This window comes from Ceratina calcarata, unplaced genomic scaffold, assembly GCF_001652005.2.
Source record: "Ceratina calcarata isolate Rehan_Ccalc_2016 unplaced genomic scaffold, ASM165200v1 scaffold205, whole genome shotgun sequence".
NCBI lineage: Eukaryota > Metazoa > Arthropoda > Insecta > Hymenoptera > Apidae > Ceratina > Ceratina calcarata.
Window position 1 is genome coordinate 224,911 of NW_017142138.1, and position 18,709 is coordinate 243,619.

An 18,709-nucleotide genomic window follows, 5' to 3' on the forward strand; every position below is an offset into this window, starting at 1 on the left:
CTCCTAAACCGTTGGACTTACAAGAAAATTGCATACGACCTTTCTTGTAGAGGACGACGAGATCTACAATTCCTATATAAAAGTTTTTCGCTAGCGTCAATAGTTTACGAGTAATTTGCAAAAAACTGTTTTTTCGTTTTTCGTCAATAACTCGTAAACTATTGACGCTAGCGAAAAACTTTTATATAGGAATTGTAGATCTCGTCGTCCTCTACAAGAAAGGTCGTATGCAATTTTCTTGTAAGTCCAACGGTTTAGGAGTTATTGAGGAAAAACGAAATTTTTTGTCAAAAGTTGGCTGTTTCGACGGTGGGATGGTCGGATTTTGTCAAAATCAATAAAATGCAGCTTAATCATAGTTAACTCGTTAAATATCGAAATTAGAAGAAAAACAACTTTTATTTGAAGCATTTTTCGAAATTTTGACAAAAAAATTCTCAATTTTTTCGGTATTTTTCGGATTCCTTCAGATCCATCCAGGACCACTTAAAATCTCAGTTTCGAAACGATTTTCGCTGGAGATCAGTATTCTTAGTTTGTATAACGAAAAACAAAAAATGTAACAGGTGCAGAGGAAAAATGGAATCTGAAATCGAGATTCTCAGTCACCTGATTGATTAAAGTACCTCGTAAACAAATTAATTTAAAAGCTTGCTTAAAGAAACGACATCGTTTTGCTTTGTTCACCTCAATGTATTTAGTGTTGATCAGAAAATTTGTGAGGGAAAAAGCTGCTGAGAATACTACAAAAGGGAAATTCGAGAGACAAGTACCTCCCATTTGTTTTCGTTCGCACGGCACGGTTGAAGATGGTTTCGGAGCAGGTTGATCCCTTCCCTTCTTGAAGGCGATGCGTTTTCGGGCTGACAGAAAGAACGTTCGGTTGAATCGAATCGATTGATCAGCCACCGTCTGATAGAATAGTTCACTCCTGCCTTACTTTGAATCGATCGCTTGGTAGCGGTATCGCCGGTATCTGTTTTTGTAGATGAGGCGTTTAGGAAATGGAGCTTCGCTTCCATCGTGAAGTTCCAAGGGAATTTGGATTCGAATTTATACATGCTCTTATTCATAAATCTTCGGACGCTTCTATGTATACTCCAATATAATTTAGCAAAAGACTTAACAAGATTTGATTTGATTTCAAAGTTAGTTTAATTTTTGCACTTTAATAAGACAATAAAGTTATTGCAAATTAAAACCTTTTGATTAAAAAAAGCACGACTTTACGATTGTTGTTTAGACGACTGCTTCTCCTTTATTTATCGATAATCGTGCAGGAATATTTGGGTGATTTAAAAAGTGATGTCATCTTATTTGAATCATCCACCTTCAGGATTGATCATTTGTCAAGAGTCGTGAAATAAAAGTGCCAAGATTCGTCTTCGTTCATTTATTAATCAGAACTGATTGTGTACCATTTTTACAATACATCACTCCATTTTCTACTGTAGTGAACTCCAGTAATGCTTTTCATAATCTGTTAATAACAATGTAAGTGACATAGAAATTATAATGGAGCGAAGAGGTCCGACGAATGCAATGGTTGATGGATCTACTCGTTTACGTAGAACATGGCCCCAAATTTTAAACAAACAACTCACAAACCCACTTTCGTTAATTTGAAATTAAATATGCATTCGCTTTAAAAAAATTTCATAAAATTTACGCTAGAACGTGTTTTGCGATTTAAACGAAATTTTCGTTTAGCTATCGGTAAATTACGATGCCTCTATAAAAATGTTGTTTGCGTGCGGTTTTATTTGATAGAATAAATTACTAATTAATTAAAATACATTGTGGTTACAGTTAAAACTCGAATCGAACTTCTTCGAAGCTTACTGTGGTTGGCGTACTGTGGAAACGTTATAATAATAAAAAGTATCGCGATTGGAATGACAAGACTGTTTATTGGTTTTAATTTGCATTGACAAGAAAATAATTTATATTGTGGAACTACATTTTTCCTCAGGGCATAGAACTATTTGAGACTATTTTATATGCAATTTCCGTAAAATTGGTTGACTCTTTGTTGAATCACCCTGAATAGGATAGAGCGTGTCTGTACGGAGTTGCGTGGAATCACGGAACTTAGGCGAGAGGAAATAATCTCGAGAGTATTGTAGCTTTCTGTCTCTGTGGACGCCATTTATGTACACACGCCTGTCCGCTCTCTAGAACATAATTAAGTTGTTTCATCCTTCTCATGTATTAAACTATGCTTCCGATTAGCGAAGTCCATTTTAATGTCCACACTTTTTTTATTAAATGACTTCTAATTAAATAGCGATTGATTAAAATGACACGTTATAGAAATAATTATAAAAATAAATAACATTCATAAAGGGTATTTTCGTATTTAGGGATAAAAGAACATCCGCTCAGATCTAATATTTTCTAATTAACGAAGATGAAAGGGAAACACCAAAAGCCATAAAATTCACGGCTACATATATCATGAATCCTCTCGAATGGTCTCGCAGGCCTCGTTGTCGAAATTAAGATGGAACGCGGCCAGTCCCGCTCCGGCTTAATTAAGTTAGTGAGATTTACGTGGAAACACATGAAAAAAAAGTCGGTCGCGTCAGTTCGTGACGGAACGATGTACAAGAAAAAACTGAAATCCAACAACTTCATTCTTTAGTTTTTCGTTAATTCTTTTTGTTCTAGCAAAACCTCACACGTGTGATTATATAACGAATTTTTCATGTATTATGTGAAATATTTTACATGTTGGAAGATGAATTTCCGCTCATATAATGGAAATGTTGCCTTAAAAAGTATGAAGTATTTCGTACATATATTATTTTCACACAGATGGGCATCCATTTTATGAATTCCAGTTTATTATGTGATAATGCGAATCCTTTTTTATGTAAGGAAGATCGGACGCGGCGTCAGATGATGATAATGAGATCCAGTAAGAAATTACGGTCGTTTTTCAGTACGGAGGCGAGTCCGGAAGAAGGCTGGCCTCGCAGGAGAAACCGCTCGAGATACAGGACCAATTTCTTCAGAAGCTTGGCTACCAGGACACGTCGAGACGGTCTCGGCTCGGCGTCGATCCTGAATTACGACACCTCATCGCTTTCCACGTGGGTGAGTACCAGAATTATTCGAGTTCGCATTGTGCGCTGACGTTATCGAGAATACGCGCTCTAGTTTAAATTGTTCCTCGTTACATTCGAGATTCCTTCATGCGTAATGCGTTGTAACGCACCAATCTTCTGATCATAAAATGCGAGCATCTGTTGTGCAATGTCCAGCTTAAACAAAAAAAATTATGTTCCTTTTCCTTTAATTATGTATGAATATTGGTATATTATTAATTGGATAAGTTGCTTACTGAAGTAGAATTATATTAAATAAAATATAGTACGAGTTATTTAATACGGATCGTATTCAATGTTTTCTGTAATGAACGCTAATTAGATAGGAGTACAGTATGGTATGTATATCAATCAAGCAATTGCATACATTAATCGCGCTAATTATTCATACACATAGGAAAATGTGACAAATACATTATACAAAAGGTTCAGTAAATTCTGCCGGGTAATTAATTGAATCAATTAGTCTGATCCGTACCATTCGTCAATATATCCATGAGAGGATTCATTGTATAAATTGGACTGCATTTAAAGGTATTTATGAATCAAACAAAGATTCACAGTTTTATCACTAATTATTTAACCTGGGTAGCTCGTGAAAACGCGTACCCGTGTGAGCGTTAATCAGTCGATCAACTAACCACACAGCTTAACGCGACCGAATTCCTAGGTAACAGTGAATACCCGTCAAACCGGAAGTCGGATGTGCATTGTTCTCGATAAGTTTGCATCAGCGCAGCGTCGCCCGTTGCTGGCTGCTGTCACACGGTGTGTTCCCGGCTTGTTGTGTAACAACCTTAGGTAGCTCTTTGCTCGCACCCAATTTCGTTTTTAAATACGGCATAGAATTTGTTGGGTAATCATAAAACTGAATGACAGTAAATTGGAATTTGTTTAAGCAATAGGCTGTGATTGAGAAATTAGGCAGTTTGTTAGCTGGCCGATAGTACCTCGTTCTAAAAAACAAATTAAATCTCACATTTCCGAGCGCGAGTTGTTTCTAAGTATAAAACTTGGCTTTTGCTAAGTTTTTTACCTTAATTGCTGCTCTAATGGCGAGCCACCACTTACAACGTTCGAGTCGAGTATTAAAAGCCGCATAAAGTTAGTGATAAGAAAAGAAAAGTCATACAATTAGACGAGAATGTAAACGAAATTTGGAAGTTCCTTTCAACTTCAAGACATCTTTTTGTTTTCGTTTCTGTTATTTGTTTTATTACAATATCTTGTTTTTATTGCTACATTTGATGGATAACAGTTGATAATCTTTGATGCACTCGTTATTTATTGTCCTTTCGTGCGAGAAATAATTAGAAGAGTTTACATTTTTCAAGACATACATACATAATAATAGTCGAGGGAGTTGGAGAAATGTTACCAAACATTATTCAAGGTAATAAAAAGGTAGAAAAGTGTTATGGATACTAAAGAAAAATGACAGGGTCTAAAATGTCTGAAAGTATACTTAATGTCACAGCTGCTTTCAAGGCTGCTTTTATGAAAATATTACAGAGGATAAAGTTACGTGACTCGTGAAGAGATCTGGAAGATAAAAACATTGCAGCGAATAGGATAATTTCTATAGGATTTATGTTTAGATATCATTGTGGGACATTTGAATGGCGCATACTAGAGTCAAATAAATAAATCATGAATTTCAGTGAAAATGATGATGAAATAGTTGCAATTCTTAGTACTATTTGAAGAACGAACATTTACTCAACCTTGAATAATTCTTTGCATTAAAAAGATATGTTATAACATTAATTACATGAAACAATCTTTCACATAAATTTTAATAAAAAGTTAATATTCTATTCTGTCTTCAACAGATAGATTGCTCGCTCTACAAGAGTTGATTAAGGCAGTGAGAAACAGGGAGTTAAATAGAATGTTTCAAGACTTGGGATGAAATTGTCATGGGATTAGCACGGGTCGCTGGATCTATAGATTGTGGAAACTTTCACAAAGAGAAATTCTGAAACATTGCCCAGCGCCCAACCTGTAATCGGCATTTAGCGTTTCGGCTTGGCCAGCTAGTCTGGTCGTTTTCCAGGGCGCAAGGAGAACGCCTCGTTCGTAGAAGTTTCATCGTGGAAACTCTCAGTCGTTAGTGGTTATTATGGTTAAACATGCGCGCTACCGTTGCGTCGCGTCGCGTCGTCGAGGCTACGCGAGTCCCTAAATGAATTTATTGTTTTAAGGGTAGTCGAAGGTTGTAGCAACCTTCACCATTAATGTACCGTGTCACAAGCAAATTGCGATAGAATGAAAGGGTTGATAACTGCCATAGCAAAATTGACGCAAGTATTTCAAATAACATTGACGTACATTAATAAAAGTTTTTGTATTATTACAACTGGATGCCATGTAATAAATGAAATAAGAAAAGATTTTAATGGTCCTCCTTTTATAAAATTGTTAACCAAATGCGAACTTGAAGTTTGAGACACAGTCAAAATATATTTAATTAACATGTAAGTATAATTAATATTTCTCAGCTTAAAAATATTGCAATGTCGTACATTCTGCACGCCGTACATCCTTTTGATTTCCTAGCTATACGAAGTTAGAATGAACGATGATTCGAGGTTGTACACGATGTTTGAAATTGAAATAATAAAGATAAATCGTAGCTCACAAAGTGGTAAATACAAGAAATGTATTTAATCCCGTCGCGCCGGCACTTTCAAATTAATACGGGTTACTTTTTTGTTCCATGAATTTGCTTTAAGGCGAAAGCAATTTCCCTCGTTTAATTACTTTCTATTCTAATAAAGAACGGTGGTTCCTTCTTTACAAATAATTAACCTCATCCTCTGTAAATAATGAAATACTATCAATGTAATTTAATTAATAAACTCAAATCTTTCAACAGAAATTATTACCTAACAAATTGTAAAAATCGACACATATCCTATCATTTCGGCAAACAAAAAATTGCATTACTTCCTTGAGATTGGATGTGCGTCGTATATAATGAGTGAACCTGAATATCAGATTGCAAATTGCCAATAACCACAACGTAATTCAATTTTGTATTACGGAAGTAGTCAATATTGGTACTATTGGTAGATGCTCGCAGCGATGTAGCCTATGGTAATATTCATGCATACTGTCAATTGTTCCGTAGCCTATCAAACTCATGTCAGTGGAAACACGAAACACGTCAAACAACGAGAGAAGCATTGTTATCGGCATAACATTGTTTTGCATCAAACCTAAAGATCGACTCCCATTACATGGATACGATTACCGTATCGCTGATCGAAATTGGAAGCATTGTACACGCGAAATTCGGATAGGTCAATGAAATAACTAATGGAATCCAAGCGAGATTCATTTAATTCAATTTCATTATTAATTAACTAATCTAAAATTGTTTCATGCTTTAAATTTTCAATTGATAATGCTACATATAATAGACCAAAACAATTGCAGGGTGGTGTACTCTCAGAGTTATTCCACTTTCTCCGAGTACAGTAGTAGGTATTATCTCTTTAAATGTTCATCCGAAACAGTCTCCCGATACCAGGCATTCAGTGCACCCATTATACCTACCCGCTAATGCCTTTAAGAACAGTTTCAAACCGTGCAGGCAAATGTATATTCACACTCATTATCACCGTTTACTATAGCCTCTGCAAACAGCATTAACAAATTGAAAAGTTAACTTCATTCCCATTGTATCGAAATCCGATTCCACTTATTCGAAGATTGAAAACGAATAAAACTATTGAACGCTTGTCTTGTACAAGTTCATAGAATTCATTCACTTTGCGACAGTCGACCTAGATATTTCGTACACAGAATTAATAGTCTATAGTTTTATTATACTTGCATGCAAAGTTTCAGTGAAAAACGAAATGGAAGCTCAATAGAATTTTTATGTCATATTTAAATTTAGCATGAATGCGTTAAAACCCGCGATCCGGCTAAAAAATCACGTCACGCGTTTAGTAATAAAATTCGTTCTTCCGTTTCGCGGCCGTAATCACGTCCGCTATGCGTGGAATTTATTTTTCCAACGAGCTATGCGACAACGTTCCTATTTTACATTTTTCACGTTGAAAATATGTTATTTTAGTTTTAGGCAATGAATGCTGTATGACGCGGTGTTACGGCGATTCGTCGTAAACACAATTTTATTTATCACTTTTTTCTCGCCAGTTCAACTAGATTTTTCTACTTAATTTAACGCGACGTACGCTTTCTGAAACATGAGAGTCTCTTTTTTTCATTCCTCACGCGCGACGTTTGATTTGGCAACGTCAGTTCTACCTCAGTAATGAAATGATACTTCTGATGATACTTAATTCGAATCACAATTTTTATATGAATTGTTCAATACTCACACGCTTCGGGCAGCGCTATGTTTATTTTAAAAATCATATTGAGTTGTGTGTGTGTGTGTGTGTCATTTCTTCACAGAAATATCATACTTTAGTTTTACGCAAACGTCAGAAACTCTTGCTGATAGTTTCACTTGTCAAATTAGATGATTATTTAATTATGAGAGTGAAAGCTAACGGTTTTTTGATAGACAAGGACATGCCCTTACTCTAATAGAATACTTCTTTAAACTTAAAGTAGTAGAATTACATATTCATAAAAATAATTCAAATAGAAAATTCTAATATATAATAAATATTTAATTATTGATTAAAGAATAAAAATAATTCAAACTATTCTTTGCATTAAAAGAATCAAATATTCATTTACCCTTGTACAAAAGTGTTACTGTCTTACAATAGAACGTGTATTTTACATTTTTTAACCGCAAAAAACATTAGTGGGAACGGTATTCGAAGAAATCTCGAAGCTTTCAGCCAGTCCATCGAAGTCTCAAAACTTGTCCACCGGTCTAAGCGCAACTTTCTACGGGAATACGACGCGACAAGGCGTTTCCCAAAGCTTTCTAAGGGCTTTCAGAGAGTGGAAAAAATAGAAAGAACGGCGAGGGAGAGGGAACACTCTGAGGAACTGGAAGGAAGCAGATATCGCGGTTGCGCGCGAACCTATAACGTCTTAACTTAATTAGTATCGGCAAATTGTATAACACGAGTTGACGTAATGCACTTGGAGTTTACGGGTGGAAGTGGCAGCGGCATGGAGGCCATGAAATTGATCATTAATAGCGGCAATAATGTTATAATTGGCGAGGCACGCGTGAACCTCCGCATTTGCGGTCCGTGACTATGGAAACTAACCGCACTATAATGTGATGATGTTCAACAAAGAAACCAATTAACGTTAAATTGGTAGTTCCAATTTTTTACCAAAAATTAATATGGAAGCTCATTCTCCGTCCATAGTTCCATAGTCTATCAATGAAATTTTTTGATGCATCAAATTGTATAATACACCTCCTGATACAAATAAATATAATTCAGCATTGCATTATCCATTGAACTTTAAAACGAATTAATAATCAATACTTTATTTAGTCGTGTATATTGTAAATTCACATGACAGGATGCAATATTATCGTATTTGCGTCGAATATAAAATGATCTGCTGAAAATAAGATTAAGGCGTTTCAGGTATGATTGAAACATTAACAGGCAGTTATGCGCGAGTAGCGTGGCACGGTGTTTCACGTCTGTGCAAAGTAATTAACGAGCGGCATAAATATTTAGACGCAGAAGTTTCGAGGTAGCTCTGAGCGTTTTGAAACTAATTCGTTGGCAAAATTTCGAGTGCCGAAAGTTCACGACGGAACGGGTGCGAATGTAGACGGGGATGGGGGCTGCGCGATGACAAATGGAACTCGGTACGGTGGGAAGTTTAGGGCCAGAGCTAACGTGATACGTACATGTATACTATAGGTAGAAAGTGCACGGTCCATTTCGAAAATTACGACAGGCCTGAAAACCCGTTTTCATGTGCCAGCTACGAGAACTTACACACTCTCCTTCATAAATGCGAATTTAGACTTTGAAATTTGCATGCGCATCTGAAAACATCTGTAGTGAATGTGCAATACGTAAGCTGGAGTACTTGTTAAATTCATTTTGAAAACCAAGCCACACTTTATCAATATCAATAAGAATTATTAAATATTAAATCACTTGATTTTATTAGACAGTCTCGAAAAAAGAAATTTTAATTTCTTACAATCACAATCGCAAAATCTATTATTTCCACATCTTGTTCGACTGTACTTTTTCTTACCTACCTGACTTACGAACGAAAGTGCTCGTACCTAGTTAAGTTTATCGATAGTACAAAGTTCGGTTCTGACTAGTATCTTTGGCGATTTAATTGACACTTCCAGCAAAGTTGCAGCGAATAGTACGTTGAAAGTCTGTCGAACTTTCAGAAAAGAAGTAAGTATGACGTACATAAGAAAACTCGTTTTTTCATCGAATTATTAAAAACTATATTTATTATTGCATTAAATTGTACAATGGAATTATTCCTATTGATAAATGGATTTATTACTTACAACAATCGATTCTAAAAAAAGATGGTTGGATTATTACGTTATTGATTCGCATGGCAAATTCACGTGGATATGAGAGCGTGAATAGACGATTGATTATAATTTATGCAACCGGTTCGCGATAGCCAAGGCTCTGTTAATCGTCGGGCAAACAGGAAGCCGCATCAGGAGCCGCGTGAACGTCAATATTTATTCGATGGATTTTCGTTTAGTATGCCGGTGGATACACGCGATACTAGTTCATCTGGTAAACGCGCGGATTCATGGAATGTTTGGCCTTCGTCTCCTCCATGAGATTCGGTTCAGGCATTCAACTTGCTGGAATCCGTAAGGAATTCCACGGCATTCTAGTGATTGTATTAGATGATAACAATAATCCTATGGACGTGGATGTCCATTCCGTTTTTTAAACAGACTTACATATCATTTTGTTGCACTTTTCATATTTATTAAAATAATGCGCTACGATGTGCAAGATGTAAAAAAGGAGATCAGTGCATATTTTTAAGAATAGATTTTCAAATCAAACAAATATTCAATAAAATATATATGTGTATATACAAGGTGGGGAATATACTTACTGGTGGAAAAATTTTTAAGAATCGATTCTAAAAGCCAAAATAGAACAAAAATCATGAATAAGAGGATTACGTCCAAGCCTCCATTTTTTTTTATCAAGTAGGGATCATGCTTAGGTACGAATCAGTTTATCTATGTATGTATAGACGAATTTTCTTCCACAATGGTTGGTTTCATAAAGTGGTCTAATTATTGCGTCTTGTCATAATTTTTACAATAAATACAACGAGAACATATTACAGTTGCCGGAATCCCGTAGAATCAATTTTTGTTCCACCTATTATAATTTTCACCGCATTGCCGTCTTTGTAATACATTCGCCCTTGTACATACTTGGAAAAATTTCAGCATGCACAATATTGCTCTATGCTCAGTAAAAAAGTACAATTTCATGAATTTCGAATCTCCGTGTTTCCGTAGTGCAACTCATCCTATTCGCTTTCCCTTCGGAAATCTTTCAGCGAGAAATTGGTATTATTCAACTTTTGTTTGTTTGTTTTGAAGTGCTCAATAAACGAGAATTAAAGATGCCAATGGTTATCAATTACATTTTGATATCAAAAATATACTATATTTACAATTTATAGAAACGAAAAGGAATACAATATCGCATGTTTCATTTCAAATTACATCTTATTAAAATTGGTCGAGAGCAATATTGTTTTTAATTAAAGCTCTTTGCATGGGTACTGCAATTTGCTTGATTTTTTTATAATTAAACTAGTGATGGTATTAAGCGGAATGTGGCTTTCAATTTAGTTAAACAGGAATTTAATACATTTTCTTTTTGTTTGGAATTCTGATTTGATAAAGTCAATAACGGACGTTCCAGTTTAATTTTATACCAATTACTGAATTCTCGTTATAAATGAATTTATTTCATTACACGTAAAATTTCCAAAAGCGGGTTTTTATTATATTTCGTAAATCTCATTTCGAATTGAAATTAAAAACATTCAAATGAAGTGAGGTCTCCGTCAATAAATTCCAAAATATTTTATATTGTCATATTAAGTTTAACAAAACGTTAAATTCAAACATGATACCATTTCCGCAAGAGCTGTTCCTTTCCAATAATTTACGACTAACATATATGTTCACTATTAAAATTCCAATAAAAACATCCTAAGTAAATTTCTGCTTGCTTGTTTCAGGACCCGCATCCCCATTACCAGAACTAACGGGTTACAGCCGTTGCGGGTACGCGCTGGTACTAAAAGGGTTGGTTTTTCCTCAGTGGAAACGACGACCGTTAGCTGTCATCGGATCCAGGCTGTTCCTTTATCCGGGTAAGTGTTCCACTTCTTCCCCTATTCTATACTACAAGAAACTGTTGGTAGGGGGTTGCTCCTAAGACCTGTCGAATGGCCAGGAAACGGATAAGAACCGGATTTATTTCTTGCTCCTCGTGCTAAATTTCTTGCCACGCCAATTATTAAAACGTATATCATAGGATTCTGATTACCTGCCGTGAAAACGTGTTGGCTAAAGTTAAATGTTGCTGATGGAAACCGACAGGACGTTAATTCGTTTGCAACACGCGTTTCATAAATCTTAAAACTATACAAGGACTCGAAATGTAATCAATATAAATAAGACGTAAAATTGGGATGAATTGAGATAGGTGAATTGCGTCAAAGATCCTTGTTTGAAAATTTACGATTTTCCGAGATTAAATATAACTTTGTAATAATTATATAACAAATGATGTAGAGAATCAATACTTTAGGGGAGGAATAGTACAATTTTATAAACATTTTATTATGTAACTTTGCTACATTTATTATATAGTTTTCCATCTATCCATCATGTAAATTTGTAACATTTTATTATGTAATCCATTGCACAAAATTTCAAGATGCTGCAATATTCTTTTGCTATTATCTTCGGGAAAGAAGAGTAGAATTAGAAGTGAATTAATTGCAACATTACAAATTAGATGTATGTATGAATTTTTTCATCACGCTAAACTCTTGAACTCGGTAATCTAACTTTGCGATATTCATTCGAGGATCAAAAGTTGCGCAAACTCGTTCCGCGGTAGTTTCAACTTGAACTTATAAATCTCGTTTCGCCTTTTCTTCGAGTATCTCGATTGTTTCCACGTCTTCTGTCTCTTCGCAGTTTCAACTTCTGTCGAGCATTTCACAAAAACTGTTCCATCAAACAAATAGTGGATTGCCAAAAGATGATTCACAATGAGTTCTGTTTCAAGTATTGATATTAAAAAAGTGAAATGTAATATAATATATATTTGAGAATTCCATTATGTGGAAACATGAAAAATGAATTAATCTAATTATTCGTACTTCTATGAAACATGTTAACAATATTTGTAACTATCACGATTAGGTACAGTTAATTTTTTTTCAAACTGAAAAAGTGGTTTTTAAGGAAACATCTAATACAATCGCTTTACTGTAAAACCAACGGTTGTCATTACAAACAAGTTCAATTCCGCTCACATCAGCAAATCTCAAATCCTCTTCCGATTCTCTTACAAGACGCGAGACAGGCTCTTCGTGCGTTCTGATAACTTCCCCGTCATAAAGTTAGGACGTATCCGCAAAAACCGACAGCTGCGGGCCGAGGATAGCGAGAACGCGAACGTAGCATTTCATCTCCGCGGGGAAACGAATGAACGGACGGAATGGATGTTTGCATTCACGATGACAGCTCCTTATATAACGGGTCAACGTTTCCAGCGACGCACACTAGTCCCATTCAGGACTTTGAAGGAAATCCAATTTGAAAAAGTTGTCTTATCAGTCACGGGAGTTACTTGTATCTTGACTTTAACGTTCGACAAAGGCAGCCCAGCCCGTAGATTCGACAATGAAATTGATCGACATTACCAATCGTGGAGAACTTCCGGGGGCTGAATCAAACCGGAAGATGAATCACGTATGGAGAAACTTCGAACGAAGCTATGCTCGTCTTCAAATGTAATCTCCTTTTTTCATTTTTTTTTATTTTGTTTTACATTCTTGATATTTTAATGCATAATGAAAATTTAACTAATTTAAATTGTACAATTTTAAAAGGTGTATGTAATGTAGTGAGAACTCTAACAAATTATATATGAATATCTGAATAAAATGTTGTTAACATTTGTATTTATAGATAAATGGATTAGTTAATGAAACTATTGAGTATTAATTCACATTTCATATTTATATATATCACGAGTCTTTTGGTTGATTACATAATTGATAATTCAAATCAGTTTTGCATGAATGATATGTTCTTGGGAAAGTTACGAGTTCGGAAGGTATGATTTCCTTTCCATTTCGGCGTCTCCTGTTCACGAAACACCATGATTTATCCACGTCCCTACGTATCCTTTCTCGCCTCGCCGTGAAACGGTCCTGTCAGCATCGTCGAGTGCGTGGATCAAGAATTTCTTCGAATGGAGACGGATTTATCATTGGTGACATGCAATTACGGCTCCGAATTGTCCGCACAGTTGATCGAGCAACGATATCGAAACGTCGACTCTTCTCTGGATTGAAATATTATCTTCTTTTCATTCCCTTTTTATAATGGTAGAACAATTGGCTCATTCTCGAGCTGGAAATCATTGCATTTCAATGTGAATTCTCAAGACTATGAATCCGTATTCCGTACTTACATTTAATCATTTATTCATTCAGGTATTCGTTAATTTATCCATTCATTTTATTATTCGTTTACTCAATCATTTATATACTCAGCTTATTTATTCAATCGTTTATTCATTCGTTTATTCAGTCCAAAAATTACTGTTATCTCAAAGAAACAAATTAAATAGAATTCATGTTAATCGTTTCTGAATTGACTAACATTTTGTTTGAACTAAAAATTTTAATTCTACTCAGGATTAATTGAACCTATTAAATACGACGAGAACATAATACAATTTCCTTTAAATGTAATCTAAAATGTCTTTTGGAGGACAACTTTAACCGATTCTGTTGACCTATAAGCGTGAGGTTCCGGTCGTGGTAGCGTACTCCATCGGTCAAAGAGCCAGCTCGAAATTTACCTTTTCCGTTTTCCGTGAACGCATTTCAGGGAGGATGTGCTTTAACGGTCGTCCTTCTTCGGGACAGTTTCCCCGGGGGCTTGATTAAACTCTGGGGACTGCCAGTAACAGGTGTTTGTCATCGCATCGGCGAACGCGTTGAATCGACAGCAAACAACCGATCTGACGTAACGGCCTGCTGTTTTATAGACTGACTTCCGCACTTTTGGTAGAACCGATTTACTTTCCGGTTCGCCGCGGTCAAGACCGCAGCGGCAGACGAAAAGCACTGGTGAATTTGAAATCGGCCGGTGACTAACGCGGCCTCCATCACGCGGGCTTAAGTTTGTTTGCCCTAATTAGCCCGGTTGAAGTCGATCCGCTTGCTCTTTGATGCCGACGAATCTAATTTACTCTTTCATCCTAATCTCGTCCCATGGATTGCATCCTGCTTTGTTGGCAGTTGATGAAGTACACGTATGAAAACGAAATTCACTGCGTGAAGTTTTAATTAACCAGTTGGACAGTGATTTAATTGCCCGTCTTTAGCTAGAATTATATTGATCCCCTTCAGATAACAATTTGTTTACGAAGAGAGAAAGTGAAAATATATAAAATTAATCATTCGTCGCTCTTTAAGCTCTTGCATATGTTACCAATGGAAATTCATCTCGTAGAGTGTGTAAAAAATGTTGAATCAAATCCGGCACGTTTGGAAATAATCTTATACAAGTTTTAGAGTTTCTTAAATGATCTTTCGTACTTTCAATTTTAATCGTGGGAAGCCAAATGGACTATCAATTCTAAAATTCATTCTAAAGAATTGTAAACGCCAATTCACGACTTGTCACAGTTTAAGTAAGACAAATGCGAATATTTACGAAACTTTTTTATAAATGTCGCGGCCATTTACCTGGCAAGAACCTGCGCAACGGATCGATATCCATAACTACCCGAACGCTCATTGATTCCGACATTTTTATCAAACGACAACGCAGTTGAACGGAGCTGAACGTCGCTTTGCCGAACGTGACCAGAATCGAATAATCGGTTTCTCGTCGCGGACCCTCGGAATTTTTCCCCGATATTCTCGGGCTATAAATGGCGTACAATGCAATGGAAAACAGACAGACTGCGTTATATGCGGCTATCTTTGCTCATTCCTGAATTACATCTTTTTCCATTTTTTATTTGTCCCTCTCTTTCCTCTCTTGCCTCCATTTTATCTTTTTTGTTCGCAACGATTGGCTCTTAAAATTCATACGGCAAGGTGTTTCTCTCGCTGAATATCGATTTTGAGATTGACGTTGCTTGATACATTTTTTTTCTCTTTTTCGGGGGGTTTTTCTCATTTTGGTTTCGCGCTTCGTTTCCGGTTTTATTTTTTTCGAAACCATTCCGAGTATGGAGCCTGTGGAACATCCGAAAGAGTTAGCGATCGATTAACTCGAAACAAGACACGGCCTGAGTTTTTCATTCCAGGATCCCCGGCAACTCCGCGCATTGTTTTTTGCGCGAGGCAATTTACTATCGGTAGCCTCGACTCGCTCCCTTTGCGACGAGATATCGATCCCAACAGACGTGATTAGCTTTGTTTCTATCTGCACGTTCAGATCTAGAGATGAGGATTATCCGCGAGATCCATGCACGCCCCGTGTCACGCGATCATCGCTTCCCGATTGACGTTTAGGCAAATACGATCATCTCGCATTTTCGGCTTTCTCTCATTCAAATCCTCAACGACTTATGGATTAAAAGAGATGTAAAGAATGTTAGCATCAATTGACTGCGTTGACAATAGCAAAAAACTGTAGCAATGCAATGTCAAATCTTTTTTCTTTTAAATGTAGAATCAAGTTATTTTCACTTAAATTTTCAAATATCTATAAAATGCATTTTTCAGGTGTTTTCATGTGTCAACTGATAAAAAAAAACGTAACATTGCCAAGAAAATTTAGATATTATGAAAGACAGTCTAATTTCAATAATACGTTGCTATTGTGTTTTCTCTTATACATTTCATTTGTAATTTTTGTTAAAGAAAAGGAAAGGGGAACAATTTAACAAATAAAAGTATCATTATGCTTTATCAGAACTAATGTTTATTACAAAATATAAGTGCTGTAATAATAGGATGTGTGTTAACACGCAACGCGAAAAACGAATTTTAGCTTGGGTCTCAGACTCTCACGGGTCTCTTTCGATTGAACGGGTCGAATTTTCGCCACCACCATCTAAAAGTTGGCTCCTCTAATGAGTGGGGTCGCTTAAATTCATTTAACCAGAGGAGGGAAACTCGAATCCCGTGCCGTTCTGTCCGCCTCGTTGGCAAGTAGTTTTAATGCACCTACCTAAATTGTTCGCGGTAGATACTTAAACTGCGTTTTGAACTGACTATAGCAATTCGCTCAGCAGATATTGTTTAATACACAGCTTGATTAGATTTTTTTCGATTAATTCTTTATAGTACATTAATTTATTTAGTTTATGCGATTATTCATTCGTTCGTTCGTTCAATCTCCTGTTCTATCATTTACTTAATTTTTTATTTCTTCATGTACTCGATCATTTAATTCTTAATTTACTCAATGATTTATTCAATCGTATACTCAACTATTTGTTGTTTCGTTTATTCAATCATAAAATTAATACCGTCCAATAAATTTTAACTTAGGTACATTTCTATTCTATTCTACTTTTCCGTAAAAATGATCCCTTCTGTCCATACCATTTTGACGTCGTTCCTTGACTAACAATATTAGCATCGCGAGAGAAAGTTTTTCAACATTGCTTCATAATGAGCTGAAACGTTGACCGGGCTTTCTGAAGCTTTCCAAAAAGTTTTAATTGCTCCACAGAACCACAAGCACGGTTTGGTTGTTACTTTGCATCCGCACTACTTGATCCATCGAGTCAATGAATCGAATTGAACCTTCGACCAAACTTACGGTTTTCCTTTCAACATTGCATTCTTGTAGAATAAGTCGAAGGAAATGCTCTTTCGCGAATCGATTCGTAAGTTTAAATTATGAAGCTTTGCAAGATTCTACTATTTATTAACAATTACAATCGTTTGTCATATTGCTCAATGATTAAGATGGAATACCAATTTCAAAAGATTTCAGTATTATGTAATCGAATATTAGTCAATAGTTAAGTCAATAGTTAAGAAAAATCTTAATTGACGAATTGCAATTGAATAGTTAGTATAACACTCATTTAAATCTGACATGATAATAGTTTGAACATAATATTCAATCATATGATACAATATGACAACATAAAATGTTACTTTCAAATCAGATAATATTGTCAAATATAATTGTAACTAAAAGGATTCAAAGTAACTCTCACATATAAATATTAATCGATTGAGCTTTTGTTCAGACAAGACAAAATGATAAAATAGTGTTTTGAATTAAATCCGACGGTCCTTTTCCCTGGGACGATATTATCGAATTACATGAGCCCACTGAGATTACTTTCCTAAGCTATTGCTCCCGAAGGGACAATATTATCAAACAAACAATCGCTCGTATATACGCATTAACCATGCAATTGTTTCCGCGTGGAAACAAATCAGCGGTAATTATTAATTCCCCTCCCTCCCAGCCCCAAGGGAATCCGACGAGAATTCTGTGCAAAATATTGCTCTCTTTTTATTTCACTGAATGAATTAACATAACTCATTCAAAGGGAAATTCTATTTAGCATTCCATTATTAGCAAATTCACATATACGTGTATGATAATTATTAAGCAAAAATTATCATAATGCGATGCAAAAAGAGACAATGATTCGTTTACAGTATGCAGCAATTTAACATGATACATAAGTAATAAGGATACACAACATTATAACGAATTATTATATTATATCAAATACACACTTGTTAGATTAGGCAAATAATTTCAAAATATACTTGAGATAATTCATGATTTTCATTGAAACTATGAATTAATAATCTATTATATGTGTTTTTAATTGATGAAGTAGTCTTCATGATTTCCAAATTATTATTTGTCCAATCTTTTGGCAAACGATAAACACTGTGTTCCTGTATTCACTAATTGTAAGACTATCATGGATATCACATTGCAGATAATGAACCATGTAAGAGTAATAGAGTCTCTAACGGTGCGTTATTATTCGACGCAGGTAGGACGGCATAGAGGGTATGCAGCGGTGGCGGCCGCATAAAATCCGATTTGCATCGGTGTTTTCCCCGGAAGAGCTGTTCCGGAAAATTCGATCAGGCGAGCCGCGTTGTCAAACCGCGGCGCGCGTTTAGGCGTGGCTCACGCGGCGTGAAACAAACACGTATCGAGGATTTAAAGCTGAATCACTCGCTCTCTCTCTCTCTCTCTTTCGTTTAGTCACACGATTTCGTAGATCGCATAACGGCGATGGACAGCTGCCACCCCCGTGTAATTAGATGACGCGGCTCGGCTGCGTTTGTCACTGTCAAAAACGTGGCGGTAACTGTTGATCCCCGGGAATTTATCGTTCACCAGCTAATTGCGCGACGCATCGTTTCACGAGTTCCACTTTTTTTTTTTAAGTCGTGTTTAT

General features: G+C 35.9%; 1 protein-coding gene across 2 annotated transcripts in view; it reads left to right on the forward strand.

Moving 5' to 3' along the window:
* Window positions 1-18,709, forward strand: part of Phlpp (PH domain leucine-rich repeat protein phosphatase) — a 99,422-nt gene that overhangs the window by 50,551 nt on the left and 30,162 nt on the right. For both annotated transcript variants that reach the window (XM_026811231.1, XM_018019757.2), the window contains exons 3-4: window positions 2,946-3,099; window positions 11,289-11,423. In XM_026811231.1, coding sequence (XP_026667032.1) covers window positions 2,946-3,099; window positions 11,289-11,423 — 289 coding nt within the window. The remainder of the gene's footprint in view (window positions 1-2,945; window positions 3,100-11,288; window positions 11,424-18,709) is intronic.